The sequence below is a fragment of the Nuphar pumila genome, chromosome 3 (assembly GCF_984573655.1).
Source record: "Nuphar pumila chromosome 3, dmNupPumi1.hap1.1, whole genome shotgun sequence".
NCBI lineage: Eukaryota > Viridiplantae > Streptophyta > Magnoliopsida > Nymphaeales > Nymphaeaceae > Nuphar > Nuphar pumila.
The window spans coordinates 121,981,531-122,007,782 of record NC_143251.1 but is presented as its reverse complement, the minus strand read 5'-3'; the positions used below and the strand labels follow the sequence as shown (position 1 = coordinate 122,007,782).

The 26,252-nt window shown below is 36.9% G+C and overlaps 1 protein-coding gene across 1 annotated transcript; it reads left to right on the top strand.

Annotated features, from left to right (window-relative positions):
• The first annotated feature begins 2,292 nt into the window (after positions 1 to 2,292).
• LOC149843557 (1-deoxy-D-xylulose 5-phosphate reductoisomerase, chloroplastic-like) lies at positions 2,293 to 26,131 on the top strand. Its single transcript, XM_089999898.1, has 12 exons — positions 2,293 to 2,568; positions 3,447 to 3,622; positions 5,114 to 5,200; positions 5,316 to 5,441; positions 5,564 to 5,626; positions 23,005 to 23,154; positions 23,342 to 23,409; positions 23,603 to 23,714; positions 23,850 to 23,954; positions 24,050 to 24,171; positions 24,774 to 24,920; positions 25,761 to 26,131. The coding sequence occupies exons 1-12, from the start codon at positions 2,454 to 2,456 to the stop codon at positions 25,924 to 25,926; spliced, it is 1,437 nt and encodes a 478-aa protein (XP_089856024.1). The 5' UTR covers positions 2,293 to 2,453; the 3' UTR covers positions 25,927 to 26,131.
• The last annotated feature ends 121 nt before the right edge of the window (positions 26,132 to 26,252 follow it).

Genomic DNA, 26,252 nt, shown 5'->3' with positions numbered 1-26,252 from the left:
CAAAAATAAGGCTGTCAATGGGTTCCGTATCCGATACATCAGGGTGCATCCAAACCTGCTAAAAAACATGGAATAGGTTCAAGTTATGTTGGTTCAATAAAAAATACCCCAGTCCGGATCAGGTGCCATCACATGGCACATTTTTTTGTGCCTTAGGCACCTGATCACCCTCCATCAGGTCATGGTCCCCACACCTGACAGGCCCTATCCCCAAGATGGTGGGTGATCAGATACCTAAGGCACAAAAAATTGTGCCATGTGATGGCACCTGATCCGGACTCATCGGACATTTGCAATATATTGTGTATAAAAATATAAAAGAAAACAACCCCTTCAGCTGGGTCAAGTCGGAAGTGTTCTGGTCAACACGAATAATATTTGCGTCTGTGAATCATGCTCATTCCAGGATTTCTGGCCGGTTCGAGTCAGCTTGGGTCAGGTAACCGGCGCAAACCCGGCTCATTGACAGCCCACTGGTGAGCAACAAAGATAAGCTTGTAATTGTAGATGTAGGTTAGGGTTTTAATCATGTGTTCACATTATATGCTGTGTGCGCTGCATGATGCAGCACAGTTGACAGCGAGTCTGGATCGGGTGCAATAACATGGCACAAATATTTGTGCATTAAGCACCTGATTACCCTCCATCAAGCCTTGGGCCTGTCCTAAGATGAAGGGTGATCAGGTGCTTAATGCACAAATATTTGTGCAATCATATTGCACCTGATCTTTTCACAATCTTTACATTTTTTCGAGATGGGTGCTGTCTTCATCTGCATAAATGTTGAGGTGGGTGGCTGTCAGCCGCAGCTGCATCATGCAGCCACGCTGAATAAAAAAAATGGACTCTTTAATCATATGATCCAAATATTTCATTTTCAGGTGGGGACCCATCTTTTTTTTTTTTTAAGGAAAAGAAGGGAAAAAAAAAGGAGCAACCTTTATAGAACTATAATAGTACCTTCAATAGTCTAATGTTGTTTTGGTAGCGTTAGAGTGGGTCTGTTTTAGGCAGGTTCCATTCTGGCTCCGGGTCCAGATTCATAGATATCTGCCAAGACCTAAACATAGAGGGGTCGCCCACGTGGCCAGCAAGGTGATTGTGAGGGTGCTGAGATGAAGGCACCGGATCAAACCCCACTGGCGCATAGCTTTCAAAGTTTTTTCGTCACAAAAAAAAACATCTCTAGTCCGACAAGGTATCATTTTATAAACACTTAAAGGAGGACCCTACAGAACCGATCCAATTTGATATTGGATTTTATTGAGTTTAAACGGATATGATTTTTTTTTTTTTTGTGAAAATCCAGGTGGTGGGTATGGTAACTTTGGAATTCAAATTCAAGACTATATGATACGTTTTTTTGGTTGTTCATTGAAAGACACGTGTTGCAAAAGGCGTTAGGCTAACTAGGAACGGTACTACTTTGTACGACTTTTTTGCTAGGTCATGAAAATGAAATCTCAAACCCAAATCCTTATAATTTTGGAAGTTTACTTTTATAAAAATACCTATAAATCACTCTGTTCGGGTCGGGCACTTGACAAAAAAACCAAATCGAATTGAGTACCCGATAAAGATCATAACCCAAACCCTACTCACATATTGCTCCACCAAATACTATTTGAGTCAGCACTTTTATGCTCGTACTAAAAATTCAGGTTCTGGTTAAGTCGGGTACCTGATGCAAACCCAACTACAAATTTGGTGGGGCCCGTACCAAGGTTTCCCTCGGTCCCCCATCTTTTGGAGTCAGGATCAGGTGCAATCACATGGCACAAATTTTGTGCATTAAGCACCTGATGGCCCTGGGTGATCAACTGCCCAAAGCTAAATAAAAACTATTTAGTGTTAGAGTGGAGCTTCCAGCGTTGGCGGTGCTGCCAAAGGATTTCGGTTGAGGCAGGCCAGCTTGAAGCAGCAGCACCAAGCAGACTCCCAGAAGAGAAAAGAAGAACCACCACCACCACCACCACCACCACCAATTTCTCTTCTTTTTTTCTTTGTTTTTCTAACATTTTTCAATTTATTTTTCTCATGCTAAGTAAACAAGTGAAATTTTTTCATTTAGAAAAGTTATCATGTCAAAACTTCTCGGCAAAATTTTCTTTTCCTATTAGTTTTTTTTGCTTTCAAACATAGGTATTCTTTTGTAAAAAATAAATAAATAAATTATTTTCAATAAAATTTCTTAACGATATTTTTCAGTTAAGAACTCGACAAAATAGGAAGCGACGATATTTTGGGGGAGAGAATCCGGTATAAAATGCGTCATCTCAGCTTGCAGATTCCGAGTCTCGTCTTATCCACCTGTCCTCCTCTCTTCCTCTCTTGTTTATATTGTCCCTCCCTCTCATTTCCTTCTATAGTGCCACCTTCCTTCTGCTTCATATCATCATCATCATCTCTGTTTCTCTCTCTCTCTCTCTCTCTGACGTGTCGAAGTCAAAGAGATGTCTCTGAAGCTGCAGATTTCCGGCGAAATCGGCCGGTCTTCGTTCCTCGACTCCTTCTCCGGCGTCTCCTTCCACGATTCCACCAAAGGAATTCCCCAGAGAGCAGCTAACGGTGACAGTCCTTTCCTTCCCTTTTTCTTTATTCCTTTGTTTGGTTTGCTCTGCTGTTCAATTGAAGTTGGATTCTGATGCATTTTTTCTTTTCTTTCCCCAGATTCGGTCTTTTCGTTGCGTTGTTGGGGTTACATTCATGCAATTGAGTGGGAATTGTGTTTTTTTGCATTAGATTTCTGGTTTTCCCTTTCGATTTTGATTTTTCAAAGTTATTTGTTTGATAATTAAAGGCCCTTCTTTCCGTTTATACAGAAAAGGTTGCGTTTCTCTGTTGTTTTTTAAGTTATTTTCGATGCGATGCAAATTTCCTTCTCTTCTTCTTCTTCTTCTATTTTAAATATTCTTAGAATTTAACTAAATTTAACTAGCGATTCTTTTTATTTTTGGGAATTATGTTTCTTGGAACCTTTTTTCTTTCTTTTTTTTAAATCTCACTTCGTTTCAAAACTAGTACGTTTTTATACATAATAGTATCTTTATCTTTACACATGATTTTTTTTTTAGAATTATATTTCTTTGATTTCCTTTGTTGAATTCTCGCTTCCATTTCAATTCCCCTACGTTTTTCACTTACAGTAGTATCTTTACGTTGTACGGTTCAAGTGCTTTTGCATCTGTTGAGTTCGATCGTTCTTTAACTATTCAGTAGCTCGATTTGATTCTTAATCCTTTTTCCTTTCGTATTCTCCTGATTCTAAGAAAATGCAGATGAAGAATTCGTTAAGCTCATCCCTTTGTTGGCACTCGTGACATATTAAAAAAAAATCATTCTTTTTCTTTTAAATTCATCTTTCCACGTCAAAGAGGATTCAGATTTAACATTGTGATCAGTATCTATGATTGTTGTTGAATTCTGAATTTCTCTTTAATTTACAGTCGGGGTCGGTTTTAAGAGGAAGGTCTATCAGTTTAGCACCAGAAGGGTCCATTGCTCAGTGCAGGCACCACCGCCTGCGTGGCCTGGAAGAGCTGTTATTGACGAGAGCAAGAACAAATGGAGTGGTCCGAAGCCCATTTCTATTGTTGGCTCCACTGGTTCAATTGGTACTCAGGTTAGCAAATCTGGTTGACGTGGAAATTGATTTATAATTGTTGCATTTATAAACAGCATAGTGTTTTCCTCCCGTGATTGGATTTTGTATTTAGAGAGAATGACATTATATCATTGCTCATGGATTTCCTTTTTCAAATGTAAGCTTGTTTGGTGCTTTTTCATTGATGTTTTTCATGCATATTAAGATCCACACATATAATAATGATCATATAGTGGATACCTGATCTCTTTGTTTTCATTTCGAGCTGTTTTCTGAGTTTGTGTTTGCCTTCTGCTTTTGCTCCCAAACTTACGTTTATGAGAACTTTATCATACCCATAATGTAGTTGTTAATACGACCAGCCTAAACTAGCTCCTTTTTAGATCATAATCTGTCTTGAAAAGATTAGCCTGGAACTCTGTTTTCTGCGACACAGGGCTGATCTGTGGACTATATAGCCGAGGAGCGGTTTAAATTGGTCACTTGAAAGGGCTTGGGCTTAGACGTTATGGACTCTGTCAAGTCCATTGTGTCCTTTCAGGCTGTTAGAGACTTTTGCACCATTCTGCTTGCCTTCATGTGAAGGATGAAAATGATATTGTATGAAGGCTGTCAAGTTTGCTTGCGGCCATGTGGAAGGCTGAGACCCATGCCTTCTACCTGGCTGCATCCAATCCTTTACATGGGAACAAGCAATCTGCAGCCCCTTTTCTGTCTTGTAAAATGTAGTTTTCTTAATTTAGAGCAGAACCCCTTATTTATTTATCTATTCAACTTTTGTTATTGATGTTTTATCTTATGATTGGCTGTTGGTATAACCCCTTATTTATTTATCTATTCAACTTTTGTTATTGATGTTTTATCTTATGATTGGCTGTTGGTATAACCTTGGGTTCCTTCCCCACTCAAGTGTGACCATACAAAACAACCTTATACCTTTGATGTCGCTTCAGCCAGGGCCAACCAAGTCAAAGTTATTTTTTCTAACTGATTGTAGCACAGAATTTACCTTAATGTGCCTTGATGTATGGTACCTTTGGATGCACCTAAATGTTGCAATATTATGAATAATTGGGTGATATTGCCATGTTGCTCCATTTTTCGTCAATTTTGACATGTGGGTTACCAGTTTTTGGTGGATTATCATAACGTGAACAAGGTAAGTTTTTGTTATGTTGAAATATTTAGGTGAAACCTGAATATTGGAAATGCAATGTTGCTATACAAAAACCCCTTAAAGTAGAAGACTTTGCATTAAATAAGCAATATACTTACCTTTGAAGCTACAAAAATCCCAACCTCAGAATATTGATATATTCAAGATTATAAAAATGCTGCATAGTCTTTTATTTCAACTATGATTTCCATGCGCTCATACCCAAAAAATTATTGGAATATTTCAGACATCTCTGCCTTCTGTTTTTTTGTGTGTAGCATTTGACATGCTTGTGACCTATTTGCATGCGTTTTATGAAAATGATTCTCAGGCAGTTCTGTTTGAAATTTCAGACATTGGATATAGTTGCTGAGAACCCAGATAAGTTTCAGGTTGTTGCTCTGGCAGCTGGTTCAAATGTCACTCTTCTGGCAGACCAGGTGATTATACAGCTTTTCTATCCAGAGAGGCTGGCAGCATTAATAGTTTACTGTACTTTGGCTTTTAAAAAACTTCTCTGTTGAACTTGGGTAATTTTCAATATTTGTGATCCAGGTGAAAGAATTCAAACCTAAATTGGTTGCTGTTAGAAATGAATCTCTAATTGATGAACTTAAAGATGCATTAGCTAACTTTGAGCACAAGCCTGAGATCATTCCTGGAGAGGAGGGTGTTATAGAGGTAGTATTCCACTTTTTGAATCATCCCGTTGCCTGGAGTTAAGGCTTATGCTTTCACTGTATGGTGTTAATTTTCCTCTTTCTCTATATTTTTCATGTTTTTCTTTGTTTTTCAATCTTTAGGTTGCTCGTCATCCAGATGCTGTTACTGTAGTTACTGGAATAGTAGGATGTGCAGGTTTGAAGGTAAATCATGCATTGCTTTATAAAAGGCCTTGTTCTCTTTTAGTTGTTATGTTTATCATGTCTTCACTAGATCAACCAAGTTCAGATACGTGGTTTTACTTTTTCTTATGCTATCTAGATGTTTTGGTTCTCGTGAAATTCATGTCATGAATTGAGCAATCTATCATGGATAGACTAGTATGATATTGATGTTTGTTTCATATACATGAGGTTAGTTGTAAGCTAAAGAGATCATGTCACACCACGCAGATTTTTTCTTAGATGTGAAATAATATGGTTAATGTTTGCATGGTAATCATGCACATGCTAAATCTGAACTTGAGGTCATGGATGTCCATCTGTTAGTTTACCTCATGCATGAGTATGGTGAGGAGAGGTTGAAGCTGTGAGTAAGGTTGCTGAAAGTTTGACTAGATCGTGTACTTTGTTATTTATTGTGTGATTGTTGGTGAGGTCAAGACTATTATTTGGGCCCTGTGGTGGGTGCAAATTCATAATTTGCACACACACACACAGAGAGAGAGAGAGAGAGAGAGAGAGAGAGAGAGAGAGAGAGAGAGAGAGAGAGAGAGAGAGAGGGAGGTTGTAGACCACATAACATATTAGCAGTTGGTCATTTATCCAAATGGATAATCTAGGGATGAGGGTAAATCATGAAAAATGTCAAGTAGGGAGGACACCAATCTTCAAAAGCCATTTCCATCTGTCACTCTTTTGTTGTTTGATAAGCTTCTTTTTACAGACGGATTTAGAATGGCTACTGGTGATATTTTCTGGTTCTCTTCATAAGATATTATGAAACATATCACTATCAGTATATGACAGTCTTTACTTGTTGAGGCAATTATGTATTCTTTTACAGAGATTTTTCTACAATGCTTTAGCATAGGAAAGTTTATATGCTATATAGATATCCGTGATTGGATATCTTAACATTGTTTGGCCGCATTACCCCCCACAAGTAATGATTATGTCATTAGCATGGTGGAATGCCTGTGATGAAAACACAGATAGGTTATATTTTACAGCAAGAGTAGATTTATCCTTAAGCATTTCAAGGTTTTGAACCTAAGACAAGGAATTATGTACATTTTTGGGTCATATAGATTAATGCATACAAATAAGCAAGTAATTTTTGGGGCATATAGATTAATGCATACAAATAAGCAAGTAATCTTCTGAAAGAAAACTCGCTCAAGGTATACAAACAAAGAATAGGTAAAAGAAATTAGAGAACTGTTGCAAAGAGTACTTCTCAAATGTGGCCCTATAAAATGAACTGCTTAAAAGGGATGAGATGTGTGCCACCAAACATCAAGCTGAAGATGGTAAAAGCGGGCATGGGGTATGATCTCATTGGAAAAGCATGAGGTAACATTGTGCTTAAAGTTTATATCTCAGAATGAAATGTAAAAACATTAGTCATCATGGTGATTGAGACAGTGGCCACTACTAGATGCTTTAGAACCCAATCAAGAAATGACAGTCATTGTTAAATGTTAAGGCTCATCCAAAATTTTTCTGACAGAATGAGGTAATTTTAGGCTCACAATATGTTCAATGTATGATTTGAATTTGGAATCTGTTAAAATGTAAATTGTAATACATATATATTATTTAATATTATTATTATATTTTCCCTTTTATTATTTCCTTTTTCTATTTCCCTTTATTTTCTTTTTTTAGCATCTAGTTCAATAGGAACTAGATATTTGATCCTTGGAACTTGACTGCAAATAGCTGTTGGACTCGAGCCATTGGACTAGAGTCCAACGTCTCTTTTGGAGAGCTCAAAATGAGCTCTCCTCTCTCTTCCACTTTTTTGTATATATAGGGGTGAACCCCTTCAATGTAAATAACAATGCTTCTTAAGCATTTTGTGCATGAATAAAGTATTATTTATTTTTCAAGTATTCTTCCTTTTATACCCTTTCAAGGGTCATGCTTGTAGTGTCTCCAATAGACACTTGTTTGTGAGTTATTCATGTATTTGTTGAAGACCATCATTTCATTACATGGTATCATAACTTCATAGGAATGATGGTGATCTTATCATTGTCATCCATCTTTTACAAGGGTAAGAGAGGAATAGATAAAAAAAAAAGAGTAGACAAGTGAATAAGAGAGAGGATACAAAACCAAAATTTTTTGTAGCACAAGTCCGCCTTTCTTCAAACAAATCTTCTGGAGCCAAGAACAAGGTAATGAAACACCTTTTGTAAATGTGGCACAAAAATCGAGGTGGAAGCACTTCAAGATCTAAGGATTCTGTAGATTTGATACCATGTAATGAAATGGTGGTTTTCAATAAAGGATACTATAGAAAAGCTCACTATGGAGGAAAATAGACTTAAAAAAAGTACTCCAAAAGTTGTTGATGATTCAGTTTTAGCTATGTCTAGGTCGATGAATCATACTCGTACTTACAAATTGCCTCATTTTGGAAGGCAAAACGATGAATTTGATAAAAGAAAAGTCATTTGTCATCATTGTCATAAACCGGGGCACTATAGGTCTTAATGTCCAAAGTTAAAAATAAGAGAAGAAAAAAGAGTTGCATCTGTTGAATCCGAGTTAAAAGATCAAGATGCACCTGTATCTATGGCTCAACTGATGGAAATCTTTCAACTTCTTTTCAAAGGAGTATCTTCCTCAACTGAAGCCTCAACTGGAGCGGTCGTTGCATCTTTTTTTGGTCCAGGTAACTTTCCTTGACTTTTAGATTCTGGTGTTTCTTTTCACATGACCCAAAATGTTAATAGTCTATCCGCATGTCTTAAAAATAACTCAAGTGTGTCAAAGGTTTTTACAGCCTATGACACATCTCTTGAAGTGAAATGAATAAGATGTTTTGAAAATCTTCAAAAATCAAAAAAAAATTTTATCCCAGAAGTTAGATATATCCCTAAACTTAATTTGAATCTCTTATCTGTCTTGCAAATATCTGACTATGGATGTAATATCTCATTCTCTTCTCATGGTTGTTGGGTACAGGATCGCCAGTCAGGGAAGCTGATTGAGGAAGGCCACAAAGAAAGATGATTTTATTACATGGACTTTTTGGAATTACCCAAAAATGCATTTTGTTATAATGTTCAGAAATTAGAATTGGATTTATGGCACAAAAGACTTGGTCATCCTCATATGTCTAAAATTCAATATTTTTCAAGTTTGGAAAAATTTTGTAATTCTGAAAATTTTTCTTGTAAAGACTGCATTCTTGGCAAAATAAAAAGGTTACCATTTCTTAGTAGAACTTTTGTTTCTTCACGACCACTTGAGTTAATACATTCGGATGTTTGGAGCCCCGCACCAGTTATTTTCAAAGGTGGTTATACATATTATGTCATTTTTGTTGATGACTTTTATAGACATACTTGGATTTATTTTCTTAAACATAAATCTGAAGTCTTTGCTAACTTTCAAATATTTCATAAAATGGTTAAAAATAAGTTTCAAAATGATATTTTCATTTTTCTCACTGATTCAGGAGGAGAGTTTATGTCCAAAGAATTCAAAGATTATCTCAATTTACATGGTATTACGCATTAAATATCATGTCCACACACTCCACAGCAGAATGGCCTAGCCGAACACAAATATCAATACATTATGGAAACTACTAGGACATTGCTAATTGCAAATCAGGTTCCAAAAAGTTTTTGGGTTGAGGCGATCCTAACTGCCACCTACCTCATCAATATGATGCCATCTTCCTTATTAAAGAATACAACTTCAATATAAAAACTTGTTAATTTAACTACAGATTATTCTAGATTAAGAGTCTTTGGATGCAAATATTTTTTTTTCACCAACAAAAATGAAAAACTTTCTCCTCGAGAAATCCCATGTGCCTTTTTAGGATATGCTGATAACAAAAAAGGCTACAGGTGTTTCGATTTTCTAAATGACCAATTATATGTGTTAATAAATGTATCCTTTTTGGAAAAAGAAAGCTTATTTGAATTTGAAAAATCCAAGGATGATACTGAATACTAGTTTTTAATTGATCCAACTTCAAAATCCAATGAATGTGATTTTGGATGTGACCTTGACAATGATCAAAGTCCTATTGCAGTTGAAAATGATGATAAGGAAGAGCAAATCCATAGGGATGTTAGTCTATAATATTCAAGACGTAGAGAGCAAAATATTTCATGTGCATTATAAAAATACTCCAAAGTTCCACCCAGAAGAACGTCTAGAATCTCTAGACCTCCGGGAAAATTTGTGTCTTACAAATCTTTTTCACCCACATATAGGTCTGTCATTACATTAATACAATCACATGTTGAACCATCATCCTATTCTCAAGCCAAAAATCATATAGAATGGATAGAAGTCATGAAAATAGAATTGGATGCACTAGAAAAGGCTAACACTTGGACGATCCAAGATATCCCTCCAGGTAAGAAACCTATAGACTGTAGGTGGGTATACAAAGTCAAAACCAAAAGTGATGGGACCCTGGAAATGTATAAAGCCCGTTTAGTTGCAAAAGGATATGCCCAAAAGTATTGTAATGAAGTGCCAAATGAGAGAGGCGAAATCTTCAAGAGAAAGCACGGAAGCACACACATACACAAGAGGCCACTAATGGGCAAAATAAACCACAAAAAGTGGTCAAACACACAAGAGGTAAAAAAATATATTTCACTCATAAAATGCTTCATAAGAAGCTTGAAGAATACATGGGGCCATGCCCCTTATTTATACACAGCAAGGAACCCAAGGAGGGGCTCCCATAGAGTCGTTGGAGCCCCTCCAACGGTCATAAAGAGCCCCTCCAACGGTCATATTTATGACCGTTGGAGGGGTCCAACAACTCTATGTGGACCCCTCTTCAAACAATAAAAAAAAGAAAAAGTAAAAAAAGAAAAAAGAATAAAAGGAAAAAGTAAAAGAAAGCATATCTAGGATATGCGTGTACAAGTGAAATGACAGAATTACCCCTATCGGGTATTACAAAATAAATATATATATTTATATATGTAGATAGACACATAGACATATATATGATAATATATATGTGTATGTGTCGTAATATATATATATATATATATATATATATATACACACACACATCATATTTTAACACCCCCTCTCAAACACACGGTGAAATCACCGAGAGTTTGCTAAGGAGGAAGTAGAAGCGAGGCGATGGCAAAGCTTTGGTGAAGAAGTCCGCCAACTGATATTCGGTAGGAACATATGGGAGTTGAATGGTGCCCCGTAAGAACTCATCACGAACATAATGACAGTCCATCTCAATGTGCTTTGTTCGTTCATGAAAGGTGTGATTGCTAGCAATATAGATAGAGCTCTTGTTGTCGCAACACAACTTTGAAGGAGTTAAGAATGAGACACCCATATCTTTAAGTAAGCTTCTTAACCATACAATCTCAGTTGTGGTAGTGGCCATCACACGATATTCTGCTTCGGTAGATGAGAGAGATACTTTATGCTGCTTCTTACACCTCCAGGAGATAAGTGACTCACCAAGAAACACACAATAACCTATGGTAGAAATACGATCATCAGGGTTACCCCCCAATCGGAGTCAGTATACGCAAGTAAAGTAAGAGGTGAAGAAGAGGATAAGAATACTCCCTTAGTTATGAAATTTTTTAAGTATCTGATAATCCTCATTACTGCTGCCATGTGAATAATAGAAGGAGCAGTCTGAAATTGGATTGCACTATGAACTGCATGTGAAATGTCGGGCCTGGTGATAGATAAATATGTTAGAGATCCAATCAATTGACGGTAAGGCGTGGGGTCTGCTAAAGGAGTGTCATCACTGGCTCTCATCTTGGCATTGATCACTTCTGGAGTCTCCACCCTTTTGTCATCTGTCAGCCCAGACCTAGCAATAATGTCAGAGGCAAGCTTCATCTGAGATAGGACATACCCCTTGGGGGAGTATGCAACTTCAATTCCTAAGAAATACCTTAGAAAACCCAGGTCAGACATATCAAAATTTTTCTTAAGAATATTTTTAATAAGGTCAATACCTTTCTTATCATTACCTGTGATAATCATGTCATCAACATATAGCAACAAAATTGTTATGTATTCATTAGAAGATTTAACAAACAAAGCAGTATCTGTGTAACATGAGGAAAAACCATTATCAAGAACTACTTTGCTAAAAAGATCATACCAAGCTTTTGGTGCTTGTTTAAGACCATAGAGAGCTTTGTTCAATTTTAGAATATTTTCTTTCCCAATTTCAAGACCCGGCGGAGGATCCATAAGAACTTTTTCACACAGAGTTCCATTTAGGAACGCATTTTTAACATCAAGTTGATATATCGGTCATTGCTTGATGGAGGCTAAAGCAATTAAGGTTCGTACACTAGTCATTCTGGCTACAGGAGCAAAGGTTTCTTCATAATCAATCCCATATTCTTGGGCGTAGCCTTTTGCAACTAAGCGAGCTTTGTATATATTCTAGAGACCCATCACATTTGGTTTTGACTTTATATACCCATCTACACCCAATTGCCTTTTTCCCTAAAGGTTGAGGAATAATGCTCCAGGTTTGGGCTTTGTTAAGAGTCTCTAATTCGATTTTCATAGCTTCAATCCAATGTGGATGATCTTTAGCTTCCTTGAATGAGGTAGGCTCATGATACGAATGTATTAACATGAGACAAGTCCTATAATTCAGAGAAAAGGATTCATAAGACACAAATTTTTGTGGTGGCCTACTAGTACGAGAAGATCTCCTAGGTGGATTGTTGTCAATAGATTCTTCTAAAGAGAAGTCTCGAGAGTATCTGTCAATAGTAGGTTGATGTTCATTTCCTAACCGTCGGGTATATATATTTATATCATTAAGATTTTCATTTTGGGAAACATTATCATGTTGTCCTATATTATTATAATGTAAGATGCCATCACAAGTAGTATCACAAATAATTGCCTCAGGGGACTCAATTCTAGGAGCTAAGTCAAATAGAAAAGAATAATCGATGTCTTCCCTAGATGTGTGGATATCGAAACCATTTTGTTCTTTAATAAAGTTTACATTTCTCGACACATACAGTTTATTGTTTCGAACATCATAGCATCTATAGCCTTTTTTATTCTCACCATAGCTAATGAACACACATTCAAGAGCTTTAGGTGACAATTTATCTTGTCCTTGACTAAGTACAAAACATTTGCATCCAAAGATTCTTAGTCTATTAAAATCTGGAGTAATTTTAAATAATTTTTCAAAAGGTGAAACATTTTTTAAAGAAGAAGAGGGCATACAATTTATAAGATATGTCGCAGTAAGAAGAGCTTCGGCCCAAAAGTTTTTAGGAACATTTTTAGACACAAGAAGAGTTCTTGTGGTTTCGATTAAATGTCTATGTTTCCTTTCTGCAAGACCATTTTGTTGCGGAGTTTTAGGACAAGATCGTTGGTGCAAAATTCCATTTGTTTTAAAATAATTTTGAAAATCTTTAGACATGTACTCACCTCCCGAGTCAGATCTAAATATGGCTATATTGTGTTGAAATTGATTTTGAACAAGAACTTGAAATTCTTTAAAATTAGTGAAGACATCAGATTTATTCTTAATAATGTAAACCCATGCGTATCTAGTAAAGTCATCGATAAAAGAAACATAGTAAGAATAGCCCCCTTTAGACATAACGGGTGCCGGTCCCCATACATCAGAATGCACAAGTTCAAAAGGCCTTTTTGACACGAAATTATTATGTGAATATGGAAGAGAGTGAATTTTCCCAAGAATACAATCATTGCATGTAAATGTATTTGTATTACAAAATTTTTCCAAAAATGGAAAGAGGTACAACTTGGAAATACTAGAGTGTCCAAGTTGTAAAAGTATCTTCAACAAGATACTTTAGTCGATAACACAACAACCTTAAGAATAAATGTGTGAACATACACACCCAAGAACACTTGTGCACAACAAACACAATACACCGAATCACAAATGTGCACTTGCACCCATAAGTTTCATAAACACTAAAGAGGTTGGGCTATAATCCCAAATCCCTTGAAGAAATACAAGAGGAGCTGCCCATATATATAGGGCTTTGGAGGAGGCCTTGGGAGGGGCTCCACATAGTCGTTGGAGCCCCTCCAACGGTCACAAATGTGACCGTTGGAGGGGTCCAACGACTAGTGGGTTGGGCCCCTCCCAATGCATGTACAATGCATTAAATGAAAATACAAAAATAAATAAAGAAAAAAGAAAAAAGGAAAATACAAAAAAACATATTCTTGAAAAAGAATGTGTAAAATTCCTAAACTACCCTTACTATGACTATATATATTTTATATATATAATTGGTAAATACATATACATATATTATATATACGTATATGTATTACCTTATATATATAAAATATATATATGAAATTACAAGTTTGATTACATAATTTAACACCCCCCCTCAAACTTAGGGCAAGATGACCGATAGTTTGCCAAGAAGAAAGTTGAACCGCGGAGCGCACAAGGCTTTAGTAAAGAAATCTGCCAACTGATATTCGGATGTGACATAAGGAAGATCGATAACTCCTCGGAGATATGCTTCACGAACATAGTGACAGTCCATTTCGATGTGTTTTGTCCGTTCATGAAAGGTGTGGTTCTTTGCAATGTAGATTGCACTTTTGTTGTCGCAGCATAGCTTGGTGGGTCCTTCAATTTTGATCCCCATGTCTTCTAGCAGTTGGTGAATCCAAACAATCTCCATAGTAGTAGTGGCAATGGCACGATATTCAGCTTCAGTTGAGGAGAGCGACACCTTTTGTTGCTTCTTGCATCTCCACGAAATTAGTGAGTCTCCTAAGAACACACAAAAACCAGTGGTGGAGTGACGGTTATTTGGATCACCTCCCCAATCAGAGTCAGTATAAGCAATCAATTTTAAGTCAGAGGAAGAGGACAGAAAAACTCCCTTATTTAGAGTACCCTTTATGTATCTTACGACCCGTAAGATGGCACTCATGTGAACGGATGTAGGCGCATGCTGAAACTGACTTGCAGTATGGACTGCATGGGATATATCTGGTCTGGTAATACTCAGATACATCAGAGATCCTACAAGCTGTCTGTAGGGTGTAGGATCCAACAGGGGAACTCCATCATCAATTTTCATCTTTCCTCCTACAACCGCAGGAGTTTCACACAGCTTCTCATCTGTAATACCTGACCTGTCAATGATCTCAGAAGCAAGCTTAGTTTGAGATAAGAAATATCCTCTAAGAGAGTATGCCACTTCAATTCCCAAAAAATAAGTTAAAAAACCCAAGTCAGACATTTCAAATTTATCTTTTAAGATAGATTTTATACTTTTAACCCCGTTAGAATCACTCCCAGTTATGAGCATGTCATCAACATACAGAAGTAAAATTACAATCCCTGCATTGGATTTTCTAACAAATAGAGCAGTGTCAGTAAAACAAGAGGAAAAACCATTCTCAATCATAACAGAGTTAAATCTATCATACCAAGCCTTGGGAGCTTGTTTTAGGCCATAGAGTGCTTTCTGAAGACGAAGCACCTTTCCCTTAAGAGTCTCCATTCCAGGAGGAGCATCCATGTAGACTTCTTCGCTTAAATCGCCATTTAAAAAGGCATTTTTCACATCCATTTGATAGATGTTCCATTTGTTGATAGAGGCAACGGTTATAAGACATCGAACAGTGACCATACGAGCTACATGAGCAAAAGTTTCTTCATAGTCAATACCATATTCTTGACTATATCCTTTTGCAACCAAGCGAGCTTTATACCTTTCAAGGGATCCATCACTTTTAGTTTTTACTTTGAAAACCCATCTGCACCCTATTGTTTTCTTGCCTTTAGGAAGATTTTGGAATTCCCAGGTTTTGGCTCTTCTCAGAGCCTCAAGTTCATTGTTCATGGCATTAATCCATTCAGGGCATTTACGTGCTTCTTCAAAATTTCTAGGTTCTATATAAGAGTGGATGGCACTAAGGCAGGCTCTATATCTTGGGGAAAAAGAGTCATAGGAAATGAACCTAGAAGGAGGCCTTCTACTTCTCTCAGTTCTACGAGGGATCACTTCATTTTGAGAGGCACTGGGACTGGCATCATTATATCTGTCAAGAGCACTCCTAAAGTTGTTTTGATCTCTATGAGAGTAGGTGATAGGGTCTCTAGGTAATTCAATAGGTTGATGTGACGAAGGAGACAAGGAGATGTTTTCCTCGGTTTCAAGTTCATTTGGGTTACTTTGATCTGACTCATTATCACTAGTATCATCGTCCTTATCCAATAAATCAAATAAAAAAGAATAATCCATATTTTCATTATGGGGGTCACAACGTTCAAATCCACTAACATTTTCCAAAAAACTCACGTTCCTGGAAACATACAATTTATCACTTTTGATATCATAACAACGAAACCCCTTTTGGGTTTCAGAATAGCCAAGAAAGGCACAAGGAATGGCTTTTGGAGAAAGTTTGTCATTCTTATCAGTAAGAACAAAACACTTACACCCAAAGACCCTTAACCTGCTATAATCAGGTTCCTTATCATACAGTTTTTCAAAGGGAGAAATTTTGTTTAAATTTTTCGATGGAAGTCGGTTTATGAGATAGACAGAGGTAAGAGCTGCCTCAGCCCAAAGATTTTTTGAAATGTTTTGAGAAATGAGCAAAGTCCTAGTTGTTTCAATGATGTGCCTGTGTTTTCGTTCGGCTAACCCATTTTGTTGAGGGGTTTTTGGACATGATTTTTGGTGAAGAATTCCAAAATTTTCAAGATAACCCTTAAATTCATTTGAGAGGTATTCTCCTCCAGAGTCAGACCTAAAATTTTTTAAAGATCCATTGAATTGATTTGAAATCATCATGTGAAAATTTTTAAAGGTTGAAAAAACTTCATGTTTATGTTTAAGGAAATAGATCCAACAAAACCTAGAATAGTCATCCACAAAGATTACATAATATGAAAAACCTCCTTTAGACATTACCGGAGCCGGTCCCCATACATCGGAATGGACAATTTCAAATGGTTTTGTCGTAAACATGGATCTTTGAGGAAAGGGCAAACATTTCATTTTCCCAAGAATGCATTCATTACACAAAAAGTCACTTTTACAAAGATGTTTAACAAAAGGCAAGTACGAGATTTTAACAATATTGGGATGATCCAATCTCTTATGCCATACATGAATGTCTTTGTTTTGGACGACGTTGCAAAATTGACTCTTGGGAACTTGAAGAAAATCTACGTAGTAGAGATCTCCTCTTCTAGAGCCTTCCCCAATCAATCTCCCGGACTGGCGATCCTGTATCCAACATTTATTAGAAGAAAATTTTATATCGCACCCATGGTCCGAGAGTTGGGAAACGGAAAGAAGATTTAGGTTAAGGTTTGGGATAAAACGAATTTTTGGAACAAAGAAGTCTTGTTTTTCAAAACTACCTATTCCTTTAATCTCAAGAGATGTACCGTCCGCGGTTGATACAAAGGATGGAAAAGCACTTTTAGAAAAATTTGAAAGAGTGCAATAACTAGGGGTCATGTGAAAGGATGCCCCGGAATCTAAAAGCCAAGATGTCTTACCGGGGGAAGAGGATGACATAGCGGCTCCGGAAGTACCTCCCTTGAGAAGAGGTTGAAGGGCTTCCACGATTTGTTGAAGAGAAAGAGACTCACTTGATAAAGGGGGTCGTTCTTCAACTTGAGATGCCATAGCCGTTGCAATCAATTTCTTCCATTTAGGACACAGGGGTTTGATATGTCCGGGTTCTTTACAATGATAGCAAGTTACTTTGCTATAGTCTCTTTTGCCATACCGATCATTTCCTCCTTGACCTTGATTCTTGAAATGAGGAGGTCTATAGGTCCTCATGTTATTTCCCGGTCTTGACACGGCATTAGCCATTTCACCATCTTCTTGAGTAGAAGAAGTAACAAGAATGCTAGGATTATTTTTGCCAATTCCCATACGGGTTTCTTCACCACTTAGCTTGGTGATAACATCTTCGAGTGAGGGGGATGTGAAGGCGGAGAGAAGAGAGGACCGAACTTGTTCAAATTCGGGTCTAAGGCCATTTAAAAAATTGAAGAACCGGTCTTCTTCAAGTTGTTTGTGCATTAATTCGATAGCCTCACCACTCCATTTAGGTTCAAGAATTGCGAGCTCGTCCCAAATAGAGGATAATTCGGCAAAGTACTCCCGAATGGTCATGTCATTTTGTTGGAGAGTCAAAGCCCTCTTTTGAAGAAAGTACTTGTGGGATAGATCTCTTGAGGTGTACATTTTCTCAAGATATACCCAAGCTTCAGAAGCCCTTTTAAATTTGATGATGTTGGCATTTATCTTGGTCTCAACGGATGAGAAAATCCAAGATAATATCTTGAAGTTCTTCATTTCCCAATCATCATGTTTCTTAGAATACTCTTCAAGGGCCTTTTGTCTTTCATCCCCTTCAAGAATCTTAATATCACCTCCTTCAACAATGGTAATTTTGGGTTCCGGTTTCGGTATGGATCCATAAACGTAACCCCAAAGCCCCTTTCCTTTAATATGGGCTTCCATATTACCGGCCCAAACATGATAGTTTGAGCCATTAAGCTTAAACCCAAGAGAGAAATGGGAGTCTTTTTCGCCCATTAGAGAGGAAAGAATGCAAGAGATAGTATGTACCTTAATTACTTTTTGCGTCTTTCTTGACAAAAGGAGCTCCTAAAATATTGCTCGAAGAAGATGATCCTCTTTGATTTCAAAAAACTTGAAGGCACGCTTTCCGAGGAATGCAAAAGAAGTCGAGTCGCAATTCTTCTTCTTCAACAAGGCTCTGATACCATGTAAAAGTATCTTCAACAAGATACTTTAGTCGATAACACAACAACCTTAAGAATAAATGTGTGAACATACACACCCAAGAACACTTGTGCACAACAAACACAATACACCGAATCACAAATGTGCACTTGCACCCATAAGTTTCATAAACACTAAAGAGGTTGGGCTATAATCCCAAATCCCTTGAAGAAATACAAGAGGAGCTGCCCATATATATAGGGCTTTGGAGGAGGCCTTGGGAGGGGCTCCACATAGTCGTTGGAGCCCCTCCAACGGTCACAAATGTGACCGTTGGAGGGGTCCAACGACTAGTGGGTTGGGCCCCTCCCAATGCATGTACAATGCATTAAATGAAAATACAAAAATAAATAAAGAAAAAAGAAAAAAGGAAAATACAAAAAAACATATTCTTGAAAAAGAATATGTGTAAAATTCCTAAACTACCCTTACTATGACTATATATATTTTATATATATAATTGGTAAATACATATACATATATTATATATACGTATATGTATTACCTTATATATATAAAATATATATATGAAATTACAAGTTTGATTACATAATTTAACACAAGTCTCTTATGCCAAGTCTTAATATCTTTAGATTGAACATGATTACAAAATGATTTGGATGACAAAGACAAAAAATCCATATAATAAAGGTCCCATCTTCTATGGCCTTGCCCAATCCGCTTCCCGGACCAGAGATCCTGCACATAGCAATGGGTTGGTGAAAAAGAGACATTACAATCAAAATCGATAATTTGAGAAACGAAAAAAAGATTTAGATTAAGTTTTGGAATAATTCTGATTTTGGGAACAAAAAATTCTTTGTTTTAGTCATAAGTTTTCTCAAGATTTCCAATGCCTTCAACATTCAAGGATGTTCCATCGGCGGTGGATACATATGATTTGAATTTATTGAGACTTGGTTTTGACAAAAGTGATGCATTTGGAGTCATATGGAAAGAGGCACCCGAGTCAAGAATCCAAGAAGTCATACCTGGAAAGGAGGAGATGGCGGCACCGGAAGTGGAAGGTGAAGAGGATGATGTAGAGGAGTTCATGTTTATAAATTGTTGAAGAGTTTCGGTTAGATGAGCGATGGACTCCTTTATGTCACCATTCTTCTTTGAATCTTCATTGATGATTGGAGGAGTTTCACCCACGGAAGCCACCTTCTTTTTGAATTTAGGGCAATCCGGACGAATATGGCCCGGTTCATTACAATTATGACAAATGATTTTTCTTCCTCCACCACCATTATTCTTCCAAAAATGTGGTGGTTTATATGATCTTACATTGTTGCCGGGTCTAGACACGGCATGTACTTCATCAACATCTCTTTTCAAGGCCAAACGGGTTTCTTCTTGACATAAGTCGGCCAAAATATCACTTAGAGGAGTAGAGGCCCTATGAAGAAGAGATCCTCTAAGTTGCTCAAATTCGGGACGAAGCCCATGAATAAATTGAAAGAACCTCTCTTTTTTCATTTGCTCTTGTCTCATGGCAATAGCATTTCCTTTCTATTGCGGTTCGAGAAGAACAAGCTCATCCCATAAAGAGGATAGAGCACTATATTAGTCCCTAATACTCATATCACCTTGCTTGGTAGCTCTTACCTTTTCTTGTAGAAAAAAGTGCCTAGCAAGGTCTCTTTGGGTGTACATGCCTTTCATAAAAAACCAAGCTTCATTAGCCTTCTTGAAATTTGCAAGATTTGCACAAATCTTTAATTCGACATTATTCATGAACCATGCTAAGATTTTAGTATGCTCACTTTCCCAATCTTCCATTTTAGAAGAGTAATCAAGAATAGCCTTTTCTTTTTCTTCTTCGTTCAATGCTTTTTCCTCATCTCCTTCAAACTTAGTTAACTTCAATTGTGGTTCCGGAATGGTTCCACATACGTAACTCCAAAGTTTTTTACCTTTGAGATTATTTTCCATAGCGGCCGCTCACATGCGGTAATTGGTCCCATCCAATTTGAATGAGAGATCGATTTTTGCATCTTTGTTGGCCATTTATAGAAAAAGAATTTTGAAGACAAGAGAGAGGAGATATATTACTTGTCAAGAGAGGATCCGATGAAGCCTTCTCAACCAAGGCTCTGATACCATGTAATGAAGTGCCAAATGAGAGAGGCGAAATCTCCAAGAGAAAGCACGGAAGCATGTATATACACAAGAGGCCACTAATGGGCAAAATAAACCACAAAAAGTGGTCAAACATACAAAGAGGTAAAAAAATATATTTCACTCATAAAATGCTTCATAAGAAGCTTGAAGAATACATGGGGCCATGCCCCTTATTTATACACAGCAAGGGACCCAAGGAGGGGCTCCCATAGAGTCGTTGGAGCCCCTCCAACGGTCATATTTATGATCGTTGGAGGGGTCCAACGACTCTATGTGGACCCTTCTTCAAACAATAAAAAAAAGAAAAAGTAAAAAAAGAAAAAAGAATAAAAGGAAAAAGTAAAAGAAAGCATATCTAGGATATGCGTGTACAAGTGAAATGATAGAATTACCTCTATCGGGTATTACAAAATAAATATATATATTTATATATGTAGATAGACACATAGACATATATATGATAATATATATGTGTATGTGTCGTAATCTATATATATATATATATACATCATATTTTAATAAGTATGACATCGATTATGAAGAAACATTTGCTCTTGTGGCCTGTATGACCACTGTTAGAACTTTAATAGCCTTGACCTTCATTAAAAAATGGCCTATCTTTTAATTGGATGTCAAAAATGCTTTCCTGAATGAGAATCTTGTTGAAGAAGTATACATCGAAGCCTCGCCTGGTATTAGTATCCTTAAAGATAAAGCTCTTTATCTAGAAAAGACTCTTTATGGTTTTAAACAGGCTCCAAAAGTCTGGTATGACCAATTTAGTCATGTTATGCTTGATATTGGTTTTGTTAAGAAATCTGATGTAGGCATCATTATTATTATTCTCTATATGAATGATATTATCATCACCGGAGGTGATAAATAGGGAGTTGCAAATATCAAATCTCTTCTTAGAACTCATTTTGAAATGATTGACTTAGGTTTATTAAGATATTTTTTAGGCATTGAAGTCGCTTATTCCCCTCCGGGGTATTTGATATCTCAATCTAAATTTGCTCAAGTGGACACTCCAGAAGTTGTCAATGTTAAAATGAAAATTGATGATGGAGAACTTCTTGATAATCCTACTTCTTATAGACATCTTATTGGAGCTTTTTCTTATCTTTCCATTACTAGGCCAGATATAGCTCATACGGTTCATACAATCAGTCAGTTTCAGCATGCTACCACCTCTATGCATATGAGAGCAGTTTTGTGTATTATTAGTTACTTAAAATCCTTTTTTTCACGAGGACTCTTCTTGTCTGCTTCATTTTCATTAAATTTAATTACATATACTGATGTTGACTGGGGAGGTAATTCCAATAATAGGCACTCAACTACTGGTTTTTGTGTGTACCTAGGTGAAACCTTAATTTCGTGGATGTGCAAGAAGCAACAAAATGTCTCTATTTCCTCTACCGAAGCTGAATACAAAGTCATGACAACCACCACTATGGAGGTTGTTTGACTCAGACGATTGCTAGCGGATATGGGAGCTGAAGCAATGCAAGCTTCAAAGATGTGCTGTAACAACAAAAGTGTGATCTACATTGCAAGCAATTGGACATTCCATGAGCACACTAAACACATTTAGATGGACTGTCACTATGTCAGAGATGAATACTTATATGGAACTATTGATCTGTCATATGTTACATCAGAATATCAATTAGCCGACTTCTTCACCAAGCCTCTCGCTGCTCTCAGATTTCACTTCCTCTTAGACAAACTTTCACTCATTATATCGTAAGTTTGAGAGGGAGTGTTAAAATATAAATTGTAATACATATATATTATTTAATATTATTATTATATTTTTTCTTTTATTATTTTCCTTTTTTTTAGCATCTAGTTCAATAAGAACTAGATATTTGGGAACTTGACTGGGCAAATAGCTGTTGGACTCTTTTGGAGAGCTCAAAATGAGCTATCCTCTCTCTTCCACTTTTTTGTATATATAGGGGTGAACCCCTTCAATGTAAATAACAATGCTTAAGCATTTTGTGCATGAATAAAATATTATTTATTTTTCAAGTGTTCTTCCTTTTATACACTTTCAAGGGTCATGCTTGTAGTGTCTTCAATAGACACTTGTTTGTGAGTTATTCGTGCATTTGTTGAAGACCACCATTTCATTACATAATCAACTTCTCTACTAATTTCCATGGTCTTGATGCATTGTTTTTTAATCATCTAAGGAAATCCTTTAGTTGTTTACTATCCAATAAGCTATCTAAGGATGTCTTATTAGATCCTTACATACAGAATCATGTTGATGCTGATTTTTTTATTCTTTGTTCATCAGTCCTCATTGAGGATGTATTGGGTGCTTGACTTTGAAGACCACTGATTATGCTTGGATATTTCGAACCTGTAGAGGACTGTTTATTGATGTATGAATTTTTCTATCTCCAGCCCACCGTAGCTGCCATAAAGGCAGGAAAGGATATAGCATTGGCAAATAAAGAGACACTTATTGCTGGAGGGCCTTTTGTTCTTCCTCTTGCACATAAACATCAAGTTAAAATACTACCTGCAGACTCTGAACATTCTGCAATATTCCAGGTAAAATAGCTTGTTGGCATTTTGTGTGGTGTTGTTCATATGGGAGAGTTGCACCATTCATTCCACCCTCACTAGGCAATAGCAGTTGGGTGGATTCACTCTCATCCTTTTACACAAGAACAGGATTTCAACTTATCTTGCATCCAAAATGTTTATTGCAGCTTCTAAGAAGTTTCAAATTATGCAGTGTATTCAGGGATTGCCAGAAAATGCACTTCGGCGCATCATTTTGACAGCATCTGGAGGTGCCTTCCGGTATGAATTATTGATAATCTCTAAGACACTGATATTTGTTTATATGCCATCTCACTCTATGCTTTAAGCTTCAGGGAAAAATATTTGTCTGAATAATGAATTCGTTCTCAAGTTGATAAAAATTTCGAAAATGGATTGCTGTGCTCAAATTTGCCCAAATCCTGATTGTTTTCTTGATGGACATAATTGGTAGAGACTGGCCTGTTGAAAAATTGAAAGAAGTGAAAGTTGCTGATGCTTTAAAGCACCCTAACTGGAATATGGGGAAGAAAATCACAGTGGACTCTGCTACTTTATTCAACAAGGCATTGTCTTCCTCTATTTAGCTCTCTTGAATTTACTCCACTTTGTGTCAGATTATTGCTTGTTGCAATTTTGTACTCTATTACATTTTCTTTTAATTGTTTTGGACCCTTAACTAATATTTGTTCACTTAATAGGGGCTTGAAGTTATTGAAGCACACTACCTTTTTGGAGCCGAGTATGATGACATTGAAATTGTAATCCATCCGCAGTCGATTATACATTCAATGATTGAAACACAGGTTTGACTTGTATCTCCACATAAGTCATTCTTCTTGCTTTTATGTGATTTTGATAGAAACAAAGTAGTAATTTTCTAGTTTCTTTTAAAAAATAGGACTCTTCGGTTCTGGCTCAATTGGGATGGCCAGATATGCGCCTGCCAATCCTATACACATTATCATGGCCAGACAGAATATATTGCTCGGAGATCACCTGGCCTCGTCTTGATCTTTGCAAGTATGTTCCACTTGCTCTAACATCCCTTTCAATTTAACTTTCTTTTTGTTCTATATTTTAAAAGGATATGTGCTGTTGTTTACTATTCTTATTGGAGTTGAATGGTTGTTTATGTCTGAGCAAAACGTTTCTAGTTTCTACCTATGGCACTAAAATTATACCAAAGTAATCAATAAATCCTTAAGGACACAAACACAGAAGAACACACGAGGAAGTTATGTTTCTGCTTATTGTCTATGGTATAGATTTACAAGTGTGTTGCTTATCCACAATTTGGTTGCTAACTAGTTCTTGTAATATTATGCACAGTTGCTCACACTTCTAGGGATAGGACAATCAAGTTTTGCCCCATTTGTGATACCTATTCCTAGGAACTTCTAAATAATGCAAGGCATGGGGCCTAGCAACAATAATTTAGTGGTGGTGGTTATGGTTCAACTCTTACAGTTGTTGATGGTGGTAGCAGCAATATCAGTACAGAAGAAATTGTAGTTTCAGTGGCAGCTTACTTTTTCTCTTCTAGTTTTTTGTACATCATCATTATTCATGATATTTGTTTTATAGCCTTCAAGATGGTGAAGCAGTTGATCCATTTAATGCAGATTGGGCTCACTTACTTTTAAAGCTCCAGATAACGTGAAATATCCTTCTATGGATCTTGCTTATGCTGCTGGTCGTGCTGGGGGCACCATGACTGGTGTTCTTAGTGCTGCAAATGAACAGGCAGTTGAGATGTTTATTAATGAAAGGTATGAGTTTGTCTATTTGGAGACTTGGATTTCTTATTTTCTATATTGGTTTTAAGATGTCATCTTATTAGCAAAAATATTGACCCAACAGGACTGAACATTTATCTTAAGAATACATTGAAGATCCTGATCTATTAAAATCATGCAGCTGGATGGTTTGGTTGTACTATCATTACCAGTGAATTTTGGATTTGATTCCCACAGGGTTATCCCCCAGCTTAACTACCCTGAAAAAAAGGAAAAAACATACACAATCCCTCCAGAATTTTATGAACGAATGAAAATAACCCTGCTTGTGATGAATATCATAATGCTGATAATAATTGAATGTTTGTTTGCGGCTTGACTAGGCTTTGAGTGCATGCCATCTTGGACCTGGTATCTTCATTCAGTCGGCCATAGAAATGGCTCTGCAGTTGCCATCGCCAAGTCTGAGAGTTACTGCTTTTGGTGCCAATTAACATATCTTACATTTCATGGCATAGATGCATCCCTTCTGACATCTTTTAGTAGGTTATTGCGTAACACCTGCAGTTACTTCCTTTTTGAAAATGCTGCCTGTTTAGAAGAAGAAATCACATTTAGGCATTTCATTTTCTTCCATTTTGAAACTGCTGCCTGCTTAGAAAAATGAAAAATTACTTACTAGCAAGATATTTGAGATGAGGGTCTTTAGTGGGCCTTGGCATAGAATTACAGTTGGACATTGATTAGCATCTTCACAAACATTGCAATTGAAGCATGCAGCTTGTCTATTTAAGGTTGGTGTGTGCGGTTGTGGTATGCGTTTTAACAGAAGTTTGATACATTACTGTTTTCTTCTCCACCATTGAATTGCAGAATTAGCTACTTGGACATATTCAAGGTTGTGGAGATGACATGCGAGAAACACCAGGAGGAGTTGGTGCAGAGTCCTTCCCTGGAGGAGATCATACATTACGACCTGTGGGCCAGAAAGTATTCAGCTGCTTTTCAACTGTCAGGCAAGACTCCTGTTGTAGTATAGATCCGTTTTGCAGGGAGGATTGTCTTAATAAGATGGTTCAAACTTGGTGTGGGTGTCCATCTCCTCCCCTTCCTTAATGGGCGAGACCCACTTGCTTATGGTCTCTCAATTGTATTATTTGTAACAGCTTTTAGCTGAGAGACAGAGAGATGTCGTGGTTGTGTTGTCATCCAAACAATAATCATGTATCAAAGCTTTAGCAAAATATCTACCTTATTACTTTGTTACTTAGAAATTTTGAGAATCTCATGAAGATGCTCTTGAAACTCCCCAACGATTCCTTATAATGCTGAAACTTCTATGGTGTCGGCAAAAAGATATTCCTT

Excerpts from the sequence above, each read along its gene's own strand:
- LOC149843557 (XM_089999898.1), top strand. The coding sequence starts at position 2,454 with ATGTCTCTGAAGCTGCAGATTTCCGGCGAAATCGGCCGGTCTTCGTTC. Across the intron at positions 3,623-5,113 it reads CTGGTTCAATTGGTACTCAG|ACATTGGATATAGTTGCTGA; the intron begins GTTAGCAAATCT and ends TTGAAATTTCAG. Across the intron at positions 23,155-23,341 it reads AACATTCTGCAATATTCCAG|TGTATTCAGGGATTGCCAGA; the intron begins GTAAAATAGCTT and ends CAAATTATGCAG.